General features: G+C 31.9%; 1 protein-coding gene across 7 annotated transcripts in view; it reads right to left on the reverse strand.

Moving 5' to 3' along the window:
* Positions 1-12,521, reverse strand: part of LOC106682101 (uncharacterized) — a 37,466-nt gene that overhangs the window by 11,361 nt on the left and 13,584 nt on the right. For 3 of the 7 annotated variants that reach the window (XR_010842916.1, XR_010842917.1, XM_014422790.2), the window contains exons 2-4: positions 8,060-8,203; positions 1,231-1,372; positions 1,067-1,155 (exon numbers count right to left, since the gene is read on the reverse strand). Coding sequence is in view for 3 of the 7 variants with exons in the window: in XM_014422790.2 (XP_014278276.1) it covers positions 1,092-1,155; positions 1,231-1,372; positions 8,060-8,203 (350 nt within the window). In the remaining 4 variants the exon portion in view is untranslated. Of the gene's footprint in view, positions 1-872; positions 1,002-1,066; positions 1,156-1,230; positions 1,373-8,059; positions 8,204-12,521 lie in introns of those variants that run through there. The other 4 variants (XR_010842920.1, XR_010842922.1, XM_014422799.2 and 1 more) reach the window with 3 other exon arrangements.

Genomic DNA, 12,521 nt, shown 5'->3' on the forward strand with positions numbered 1-12,521 from the left:
TATATATAAGAAAAAACAAGGTAACAACAATGGATAAAAGGTAAAAGGATACATAAAATTATTAGAAAAAAAGGAAACAACTAACAGTATGGATACATAAATCGTGTTCAAGATGAAGAAGCTACCGGAAGGTTAAGGATACGTTACAAGTTACTTGGGTGGGTAAAAATTAGAAATTAAAAAGAAAAATATAAAAGGGTAACGACAACTAATTTTAAAACATATAAAAGAACATAAAACATAAAGGAAAGAAAACAAAAATATTAATATTGTTTTAATAAATTAAGTATTTGGAAATATGTTAACGATAAGTTCGGTTTTATGTTAACAGAAAAACGTTGGATATAAAAGCTTTCAGAGATAAGCCTTTTGTAATGGTTTCTGACTGTGGCAAGCATAGAAGTTTTATCAAAATCTAAGGAATGGTTTAAAGATAAAGAATGTTCTGAAAGTATTATGTATCTATAATGTTCGTTATTTTACCTTTTTCTAATTATTCTATATATCCTTTTATTTATTGGTTGTTATTTTATATTTTTTACTTAGCCCTGATGAAGGCTAGAAATTTTGGCCGAAACATTGGCACTAATAAATAAGTTATTACTTCATTGTGTTCTTCACTGACCGCTCCCAAAACATCTTCTCTTCATAATAGTGCAATAGCCGGGAAGAAAAAAAGGCAGTTATCTCACCCCAATTTTTGATTACTTTATTGAAACCTATGTATAATTAATAGTCAAAATTGATGAGTCTGCCATGTATAAGTAGAGGGAATAAAAAATGGCGGCTGTTGTTATTTTGTGAGATAACTGCCTTTTTTTCTCCTCTTGGGCTCTTGTACTATAACATGTTGAATTAAAAATGCAATTAAAATTAATCGACAAGGTTTTAATATTCATTTTCATTTGTATTCATCGACTTTGGAATTCCATTGATAGTCGGCCTCCGAGTAGAAGGAGTGCACACTAGCAGATCTAAAAGGTGTATGAAACAATAAACGTCTTTTATTTATTAAATTTCGTATTTTTTTTTTTTATTGCAATGAATGAAATTTAAAAATTTATACCTTTATACTTAAATTGTAAATCACGCTAATGTATTCGTTTAGGGTCTACCCTCGGTTCAGGAAGCTGGCAATACACTCCTACAATTTTCCTGAGAACAAAAAGGACAATAAAGAGCTAATAAAACATTTTAATATAATTTTTAATTTTGCCAATTGATGCTTACCATTCGTAAACATTGTCGCCATCGCTGTCAATTCCACAGCAGAACCACTTTTCACAACATTTGAGCCACTGTTGACAACAGTAACTAGGTCGGCATTCCTTCAAGCGTTGGCCAAATGGTGTATTATTAGATACTACTGCAACTAGTACGTCAATCATCGATTAGTTTGATTAGTTATCGATAGAACCAATATAGAAATACTAACTTTTAAAAACATATGGTAGGAGAGATTAAAGTGTAGGTAAGAATTCTGTTCGACAAAATAATGTTTTTGACGTGACAACGTCTTATAAATCATTTTGCGGGATGCCATGTTAGAAAAAGTGTCTCGTAACGGAAGTAGATTGTGGGGGAGGTAATTAGTAGTGTAGTAGTGGGGGTAAGAGGATTATAGATGCTGAGAGTCATGCAGGCAAAAGTGTCCCGTAAAGGAGAAGGTAGTGGTGGGGATGGGTAAGAGTGAGGTGGTGGGGGTAAGAGGATTATAGAGTATACGTTGTCACGGAAATATGTCGCCTACACGGGCACGGTTTTTACTGCATTAAATGATTGAAAATACATACTTAATATCTATGTTAATGCCAAGTTTATTAATTAATTTGTAAATAGTAATAATTTTTAATCTAATTATGTATATTTATATTTATATTTTCTTTCAAAGTTTTGTTATTAAAAAAAAATCATGTATATTTTTATACTTATATTTATACTTTTTTTTTTATTGTTATTTACAACTGTATACATACATACACATCAAGTAAATTTGCTGTAAGTGATATTATGACAGGATACAAACAAGTGGAGAATCTACCCATTGATAGAACTGCAAAAACATTTCTAAATGAGATCTCAAAGCCATCTTCTTTTCAGACGCCTAGGAGGATTATTAGGTAGTGAAGGAGAAACCAGGTTAGAAACGAGTTGGTTTGGGTGGTTGGGAAGTTTATCATGGAAGGATTGGTATCTGGTTCTGGGCAAATCGACAACATATGGTACATTGAGGTCCTGATTGATGATTTGATTTGTGACAAAGTAAGGAGCATTAAGGATTTTGGACTGTAAGTATTGGATTCGAGAGGAATTCGATGGTTTAGTGGAGCCCCATAGCTTAACTCCGTATGTCCAGATAGGCCTTATAATAGTCATGTAGATCAGTCTTTTGTAATGGATTAGAAGTTTGAACCGTTTGTCTAGTACATGTTGTAATAGTCGGAATCGACGAGCAGTTTCCTGTCTTGTATGAGGATTCCGTGTCAGTCGTTTGTCCAGATTTAGTCCTAAGTAACGGATCTGTTCAACAGGAATAAGTGGGATATTATTAAAAGATACTATGGGGCTAGACGAAGGTTTACGACGAGGGGTAAATGTGATTTGGTGGGATTTATTGGAATTTATTTTAATCCTCCAGTTTTGGCACCATTCTTCAAGGGTGGTGATGTGGGATTGGAGGGTTTGGGATACAAATAATGGAAGGATGATTATTCACTGACAATAGGCATGTGTCATCGGCATACATGGTGAGAATATATTTATACTTAAAAATAAAAATTTACAAAACTATTATCCTTCCCACGAGACGTGATCTCTTACACTAAGGGATAAACAGCGTCTGAATTAAGGGACCTACACTCGATAAATATAATTCAAGTTATAGCGTTGCGGCGTATAAGATGGACATGTAAGGTTGTAGGGCTTAGTAACGAGCGGATCCCTAAAATGCTAATAAACACTGTAAAAACGGGTAAATGTCCGAAGGGTAGACCGAAGCGTAGATAGGAGGATTGGGTTAAAACTGATTTAGTGTAATTGGTTTTGGAGGGGCATCATTGGGAGGATGTATGCAGTGAGCGTTTGATGTTATCGGCATCGAACCTTCGGGTTCGTTAGGCCTTTATTATTATTATTATTATATTTAAAAGTAAAAACAGTTGCTAAGAGTTGTTTGGCCACATCGCCTAGCAACAGGCCGACGAACTTTATTTAAAAATCAGTAGTTGCTAATTAATCTCCATTATAACACATTACCCAACCCAGTCTGTGTTTAGTGTTTGTGAAGACATAATGGTTATTAGTTGTGTCTATTACCAGCCCTGTCTGTTAGTTTGGCCGTTCTGTTCTAAATGCATTTTAATTTTTAATTGTAAATGTAATAATCCACAACCCCGTCTGTGTCTGTAGAGTGCAGTGTGGCCATTTTGATATTAATAAATAATAACTGTTAATTGTGATTAATACTTAAACACTACACTGTGTTTGATGAGTACCATTGTGGTGACTAATTTAATTAAAATATGACTATTACTGAGCCAGTATGGACGTGGGCCCACTTTTGAAAGAAACGCTGCGTCTATATCTTCGAATCAATAACTAAATTATTGTTACATCCAGGAATACCTTTCTTTGACCTATCGGCGGTGATCATCCTTTTTTCAGGATCGTCTCTTCTCGCCTCTAACCCATCGGAGTCGCCAAAACGGTAAATAGTCGTCAACCAGGCGGTTATGTTATATAGCACTATTAATTTGTAATTTTTTTCGTTCATTTTTATAATATATATTGTAAATTTTATTTTATCTTAAAGGTCTTTTATTTCGATCTCTATTAATTTTATATTCAAATGTTTTATTTGGTTTACATGTTTATTTTGGCAATCCGAGCTAGTTTGTTTTTCTTTGGAGCTTCCTTCAAGAAGACTTCGTCTTATTTCCGGAGGCTTTAACAATCTATTTTGATTTTTTTTTGCTTTAAATTCAGAAATATAATATATTCTAATAGGGCAATGTATACCATCGTCTATGCTTCAGAAATGTACCACTGGCCGAGGCACCTCACATCAATTTCTTATCCCATCAGAACTCAGTTAGACCAATAGAAATATCGGAAAGATGACAAGCCATGCGGGATGAAAGTTCTCCAAGTCTGTAATTTACTTGGTTCAAATACAAGTAAATTACAGGGAATAAAAAGATTTGTAAAACCATGGTCTACATCCTACCCTAACACCTGCAGAAAGTTGCTCTAACCCGCTTTAAAATAGGCCATACGGGACTCACGCATTCTCACCTTCAATATGCTAGTATTTTCACTCCATTGTAACGGTTAAACATTTATTTTAAACACGCCCACACCATTTATCGAGAATAAATAGAACAGGACAGCAGACAAATTTATCTAAAGCTCTCAATGATAAGGAAACTAAAGTAACTTTGGTATTTAAATTTTCAAAAGCTCATCGCCTCTTGTCTAAATTATAGTACTTCTTCAATTAAATTGTTTTGTTTTTTAATTTGCAATTTGCGTGCATATGTGTGTACGTGAATATAGGTATATGTGATTATGTGTGTAGATGTGTGTATATGTTTATATCTTGCGAGCAACAACATACAGCCGGTATATGTCGGATAAAACGGGTATTTTAAAGGAGCCAGTGGATATTTTTCGGTCGCAAAGAGATCACATTTAAAACTCCAGCTAGTTCTTACTTCTGTAATTCCCTACATTGCACATTGCTCTCGAGCGTAATGCTCCTTTCTTTTTCCCATTATCGTAAAACCTTTTTTTTCTCTTCCTTTTGTTTATCCCTGTCACGTTATTTCTGACATATGAGGAGCAAGAAGGGTGTTTATTCTAGAGGTACTAGTACTGGTACTGGTATTGGTGGGGACAACTTCAAACTGGACCCAGTATTCCGTTTTGCCAATCCCTGACATCAACTTTGAAGTTGTCGCTAGTAACCAGAGTAGTAGTATCAAAATTTATCTCTGGAGACCCTGAGAAATAAACTTCACTGCCCCCAGGTGAAAATCGAACCTACCAAGTGCCGAATTTTACGGTCTGGAACCCACGCCCATCGACCACGGCTGTTAAGTATCTAATTTTAGAGTAACCACCAAGTAACCAGTTTGGCTGAACCTCATTAAACCACTAGCGTTATAAAAAACATTTTGGTTAGCAAGATTGGTTCTGGAAAACAGTCCGCCGGTTCAATCCGACATGGAAGAATGCTTGGTTGACATTATTCTCTTTGATGCTGAACAAAGAAATAGATCTCGTCCATCCTATCCTGGTTGGGAAGGATTGGTAACTTTTTGGCTGACCCTCATTTCTGCCCTTGGAATACCTAAAGTTGATAATACCTAAAGCTACCTCAAATCGACTGTCTTTTTGTTGGAAGGCTTTAAAATGAACAAAAAACAAACTGGCTCGGATTAAACATTTATTTGGTTCAATTTAAACATTTTAAAAACTAAAATAAACAAAATATACAAGTAAAAATAAAAAGCCCTCTCAGATAAAAATAAAATAGTTCGATAAATTATGAAATAATTACACATTTTTCTTTTCAAATAACTAAATCTACATACAACAATACAAATAAAAATAAATGTAACTAAATTAAACACTAATAAAACTATAAAACTAAATACTAAAAATACTATTTACAATATAATTATATTATGGCGTTAACAGTTGATAAATCAGTGATTACCATGTGGGCGCCAAAATTTGCATTTGGGGGCCGAGGAACTGTAAGGAGGTGGTGATAGTATAAAAGAAATAAGAGAAGATTTAGAACCATTGAAATTAGCAGCAAATTTTGGAGCACACTATGAATTAATTAATTATTACACGTCATATACCTCAAACAAAACTTAGATCGTGATATTCTGACATGTTAAAGTTAACTAACAAATAGTGCGACTATAATTGGTAGCAGCATACCAGGTTCATCCTTCTCATTAAGATGATTTCGGATGTTTTAACTTTTTTTGTATTACATTAGGGGTATTCATGATGTTGTGTTAAATGTAAAATGTTTTACCATGTTAAATGTTATAACTATAGGATTGTGAGCAACCCTATTTGAAGTCATGTTAAACGTTAAATGCATAAGAGCCCCTACCGGATTTTCTCAGCAACTTGTTTACTTCAAATTTGATTTAAGTCTCAGTTTTGATTTAAGCAATTTATTACAAAATGCCTAGAGTGAGTGAAAAGTGGAATTTGTGTGAAAGTTTAGCTTATGAGTGTCTTGTTGATCTTTAAACTTGTGATGAAGAGAATGAAGATGAGCTAATTGACAACTTTATTGAAATTATTTTCCATGTTCTATCATTCAGATATGCAGTTCCTTTTCTCAGGGAATCAGTATTAAAATCTACGCACTTAAGATCTTCAGTATTACCAAACTTGGATGAGATAGGTTTAAATCTCTTTTGAGAGTGAACTACTTTCAATTTGAAACTATTATACAAGAAACCAAAGGTTTTTAAAAAGTTGTTATTATGTCTATAACCCAGTTTTTTAGTATTTATTGTATTAATGAACCCATTATCCTCCTATCTTCAAACCTTATGTATTGTTTAAGAATTAATTCACTTATTTTCAGTAATTTCTTTGAAAAATTTTCTAACTAGCATATATAGCATGTTACATGTCAGGTAAAAGTTAATTTAAATAGCTACAAAATGTCACTCCTCCCATGTTTCTACCTTAATCATGAGTGGAGCTATTTGTATTTAAAGAACTAGCCATTAACAATTTAGAAAACTATAGAGCTATAATTTCAAAACTGGTGGACATAATTTAATAAAAGTTGGATGTTCCTCTTAGGTGCCAGGAAGCTTTATGGAAACTACTCTGGTGTCAAATTTTATTAGATTATGAGATAATGAGGTAAAAAAAGTATGAAATGTGTTGATTTGACATGAAATCAATAAGTTCAATTATTTTGTCAATCGGACTTTTTTAAAAGCTCTAGTTTTAATTTTTTTAATTCATTTTTTTTTCGTATTTTGATTTTACGAAGCTTCAGCTCCTCCGTAATCCTTTCCTTTTCAAATTCAAATCGCTCCCTATCCAACACAAGGCGGTCTGCTAATACCTCTTCTGTTTTTTTTTCTCCGTTGTATTATTAAAGTTATGCATTGTGGAAAAAAAAAATGGAAAAAATTGCCTTCTTTTGCCTTGGTAAAACGATGTTATTTCGTAACGTGGCTGAGAGTCTATTACTTGGTCTGTTAAATGGAGAATGGCTTGTAAATAGTTTCAAATGAAAGAAGTTAATTCTCAAAAGGGATTAAACCCATCTTCATCCAAGTTTGGTAATACTGAAGATCTTCAGTGCGTAGATTTTAATACTGATCCCCTGAGAGAATGAACTGCATATCTGAATGATAGAACATGGAAAATACTTTCAATACAGTTGTCAATTAGCTCATCTTCATTCTCTTCCTCATTAGTTTGAAGATCAATAAGCTAAACTTTCACACAAATTCCACTTTTCACTCATTCTAGGCATGTTGTAATAAATTTCTTAAATCAAAACTGAAACTTAAATCAAATTCGAAGTAAACAATAACATGAGGCTCTGGAAAGAAAGGTTATAAACATAAAGGCTTATAAAACAAGTTGCTGAGAAAATCCGCTAGAGGCTCTTCAAGAGTTTGTCTTAGAGACAATCCTATAGTTATAACATTTAACACATGATGAATACCCCTACTGTAGGGCAGTCAGTAGGTTTATGACGCAGGATAAAGGTGATTTGATAGGATTCATTTTAATCCTCTAACTACGATACTATTTTTCGAGAGCTGTGATTTCATTAAAGTAATCAAAAATTTGGGCGAAATAACCAATTGTTTTCCATTGGGCTCTTGTACTAGCTAATCTTCTGTTCAGTGATGTCAATCCAATCCCAACTCTACAAGATGAGTCAGGACACAATCTTCCTACCTACCACAATGCTCTAACTGGTTGCAGTTCCGGGAATTCTGTGTTGTGTACACTAAGGCCCCAAATTTGCTAATATGTTATAACTTTATCTTACCAATTTCTTCCGAGTTTGATTTATCCTTCTGTTGCAGAACTTGAAGAGGTGCTTGACGTAGCAGTTTCAAAGGGACAAATCGATGCTGCCTTTCTTCTTTATCCTCTTTGGCGAGTAGTCCATTTGGAGCCCACGTAACTATCACTATCATAAACAAACGTAACATCATTCCACTGGTTTTAAGATTATTTTCTTATCCAATATACCATTTTAAATCTTAATGGATTATCTTATTTTTCTTATCTAAACATTTATTCTAGATCTCGATCTAATCGTTATGGTATTTTGAACAAACCACCTTATTACCATAAATCCTGGCAAATCTACTCTGATTTAAATAATAGGACTACATTTCGACAAACGACTGACATGGAATCCTCATACAAGACTAAAAAGACAAGAAACTGCTCGTAGATTCCGACTATTGCAACATTTACTAGACAAACGGTCTAAATTGGCAATCCATTACAAAGACTGATCTACATGACTAGTATAAGGCCTATCTGGACATACGGAGTTGAGCTATGAGGCTGCACTAAACCATCAAATTCCTCCAGAATCCAATCCTTACAGTCCAAAATCCTTAATGCTCCTTACTTTGTCACAAATCAAATCATCAATCAGGACCTCAATATTCCATATGTTGCCGATTTGGCCAGAACCAGATACCGTTCCTTCCATAATAAACTTCTCAACCACCCAAATCCACTTGTTTCTAACCTGGCTTCTCCTTCATTACCTAATAATCCTCCTAGGCGTCTGAAAAGAAGATGGCCTCGAGATCTTCTTCTCTAGAAATGTTATTGGAGTTCTATCAGTGGGTAGATTCTCCACATGTTACTATGTCACCTACAGCAAATTTACTTATATGTGTATATATGTGTATACAGTTGTAAATATCAATAAATAAATTATTAAAAAAAAAAAAAAAGAATGATTTAAATAAGAACTGAATATCTTAATTTCAGATAGTAAGTAGTTTTTAGATTATTGAGCACAGACAAAAAAAGAGTGAAAATTTCAGTTTTTTCCTTCAAAGAAACTTCTTATGTTGCGCTCTTGAAATAGTTCAATTCCTACTTTTCAAGGACGTTTACTGTTTCTGTTATTACAACAGCCCAAGAGGAGAAAAAAAGGTAGATATTTTATCCTAATGTTTGATAACTTTAATGAAAACTATATATAATTAATAGTTAAAATTTATGAGTGTGCCAAGTAAAGGTAGGTGAAATAAAAAATAGTGGATGTTTCAAAAACGTTAAAAAAAATAATTTTTCATTCAGAGATCTGTATCTCTAAAACTACCAACAACACTAGAAAACCTAAGAGAACATCATTTAAAGTAGAGTAAATTTGCTAAAATATGAGCCCTAATAAACATAGATAAACGTTTTGAAAATATAAAAACTACTACTCCTACGAAGGTAAGGTCATAAATTATGTTATAGTAAATTTAACTAGCTTTAATTTGAGTGCTGATAAATATCTGTTAGTGGAATGGTTTCTGAGATATAAATTTCTCAAAATAAATTCACTAACTACTGATTTTTCAGTTCATTTTTTTTATGAAATGTTGCTATTTAATAAGCTATATCTCGGGAAATATTGAACGTAAATAGGGAACTTCTTTTAGAAAATTTACTATGTCTTCTAGACTAAGAGATAGAGTTTTAAAGATATAGAGCTCCGAATGAAAAATTAATTTTACTGAACATTTTGAACCTATACTTGGCAGACTCATCAATTTTGACTACTCAACAGACGTATGTTAGTGCAAGAGCACAGTGGGGAAAAAAGTCAGTTTCTAGTCGTTCGGAAATTTTTTTGAACACTATAACTCAGGAATCATGAGGTGGACAGATGTCTAATGAAAACAGCGTCTGTTTCAAAAAGTCATAAACAATAATTTTTGCATTCAGAGCTCTATATCTTTATAATTACCAAGAACACTAGAAAACCTAAGAGAACATATTTAAAGTAGAGTAAATTTAAGTATGAGCTCTAATAGAGGTATTTACTAAATAAAACCAAAAATTGTATCCAATACTGTCTCAACACTTTATTTCTTACTAGTCCAACGTTTCGGCTATTCCAGCCATCTTCAAGGACATCTTCAATACAAATCTCCTCCTCACATTAATTCATAATTTTTATTGCAGGCTATTCTGCCCAGGTCATTTTCTTCATTTTAATTTTAAACCTATTTATTTAAAATTTAAAACCATTAATATTTATTTTTCTCTATAAAATTATCAACAATATAAAATATACCACCATATAACAAACTGTGGTTATATTTTATGGTGGTATATTTTATATTGTTGATAATTTTTTAGAGAAAAATAAATATTAATGGTTTTAAATTTTAAATAAATAGGTTTGAAATTAGAATGAAGAAAATGACCTGGGCAGAATAGCCTGCAATAAAAATTATGAATTAATGTGAGGAGGAGATTTGTATTGAAGATGTCCTTGAAGATGGCTGGAATAGCCGAAACGTTGGACTAGTAAGAAATAAAGTGTTGAGACAGTATTGGATACAATTTTTGGTTTTATTTAATAAATAATTACCTTGTCTCAAAAAATTTTGAAATAATATTATTTAAGAGCTATTTACGTTTAATAGTTCCCGAGATATAGCTTATTAAATAGCAACATTTCATAAAAAATGCACAGCAAATCAGAAGTTAGTGAATTTATTTTTAGAAAACTATATCTCAAAAACAATTCGACATACAGATGTCTATTAGCACTCAAATTAATGTGGTTTTAATTTGTTTACGACGTTTTTCTAAGTAGCAATAGTAGTTTTTACATTTGCTGCAATAAATTGTTCGAACAATATTTCATATCCAAATATCATGAAAACTATTACTCCTACGAAGATTATAAATCACTTTATAGTCCATTAAACTATCTTTAATTAAAGTGCTGGTTTACATCTTTACGTCACATAGTTCCTGAGATATAGTTTCCCATAAAATATAAATTATCATCTTGTTGCTATATTTTGGCAAATATCATGAAAACTGCTACTCATACAAAGATAAACATCATAAGCTACTTTGTAGCACATTTAAATAGCTCTAATTTGTGTATTAATAGACATCTGCACGTCAAATGGTTTCTGAAATAAAGGTTTCTAACAATAAATTTGATTTTTCAAAAATTTTCAGTATAAATTTCATGAAATGTTGCTTTTCAAAAAGCTGTATCGTGGAAACTATTGAGTGTAAACAACTCTACTAGAGCTCATATTTCAGCACATTTACTCTTCTTTAAATAATGTTCTATTTGGTCTCTAGTAATGTTGGTAGTTTTAACGATATGGATCCCTAAATGAAAAAGTTTTTTGAAACACTCGCCATTTTATATTCCGCCTACCTACCTATACTTGGCAGACTCATAAATTTTGAATAGTAATTATTTATAGTTTTCATTAAAGTATTCAAAAATTGGGTAGAAATAACTGCCTTTTTTCACCGACTCTTGTACTCTATTGTTGACAATAATAAATTAATTTACAGAAAATGCGTGTTAGCTTTCCAAAAAAAAATAAAACTAATTTTGATGTCTCTGTACAGAAACAAAAACAAAGGATATAACTTGTAAATGCTCAATTGTTCTCTTCTCGATGTAAGAAACTCAATAAAAAACAAAACAATATAATTTCATTCATTCTAAATTTGTTTTATAAATATGTATTCGTGTATGTGTATGTATTCGACTAGTCTAGTATATTACTGTAATGTAATATACTAGACTAGTCGAATAAAAATCTTTAAAATCTAAGATGAATTAGACTACTTTATTCTTTCTATTTTCCGGAATTTATAGCCTTTTTTCCACTTCTTTATTCTTTATGTCATCCCAACAACGTTTCGGGCTCTTCTACCCATTATGAAGTTTTAAAAATAAAAATATTTAAATACAACAGTACAAAAATACAATCAACAGTTTTTTACAAAAGTTTACAATAAACAAATTACAAAAACACTTTTATAATTTTTTTTTTATACATTTACACAAATAATTTAATATTTAACTAAATATACATCCACTTCACTAATTTATCACTACTTACACATCAAAATATTTTTTTTAATAGATATTTTTTTATGTATTCCCAACTAACTAAATCCTTTTTTTTTTTAACCTTAGTTTTATATACCCTTTTTCACATACCGATCATATATCAAAACTTGCGCAATTTTATCCATAAATTTTTCTAATTTAGAAATTGTGTAGAAGATGGTTAGAAAAGTACAAAAGGGTGCGGTAAAAAAAGTACAAAAAAGATTAGACATATTTTCGAAGAGTGTACTCACTATTTGCCAACAATAAACAGGATAGGACTGACCCCAAATTTATCCGAAACTCTCGCAGATGAGGAAGTTAAAATTGCACGAGTGTTTGAATTTTTAAAAGCACATCGCCTTCTTTATAAATTATAACTCCTCTT

Source organism: Halyomorpha halys, unplaced genomic scaffold, assembly GCF_000696795.3.
Source record: "Halyomorpha halys isolate HHAL.00 unplaced genomic scaffold, Hhal_1.1 Scaffold22.1, whole genome shotgun sequence".
In the NCBI taxonomy this organism is placed as follows: Eukaryota; Metazoa; Arthropoda; class Insecta; order Hemiptera; family Pentatomidae; genus Halyomorpha; species Halyomorpha halys.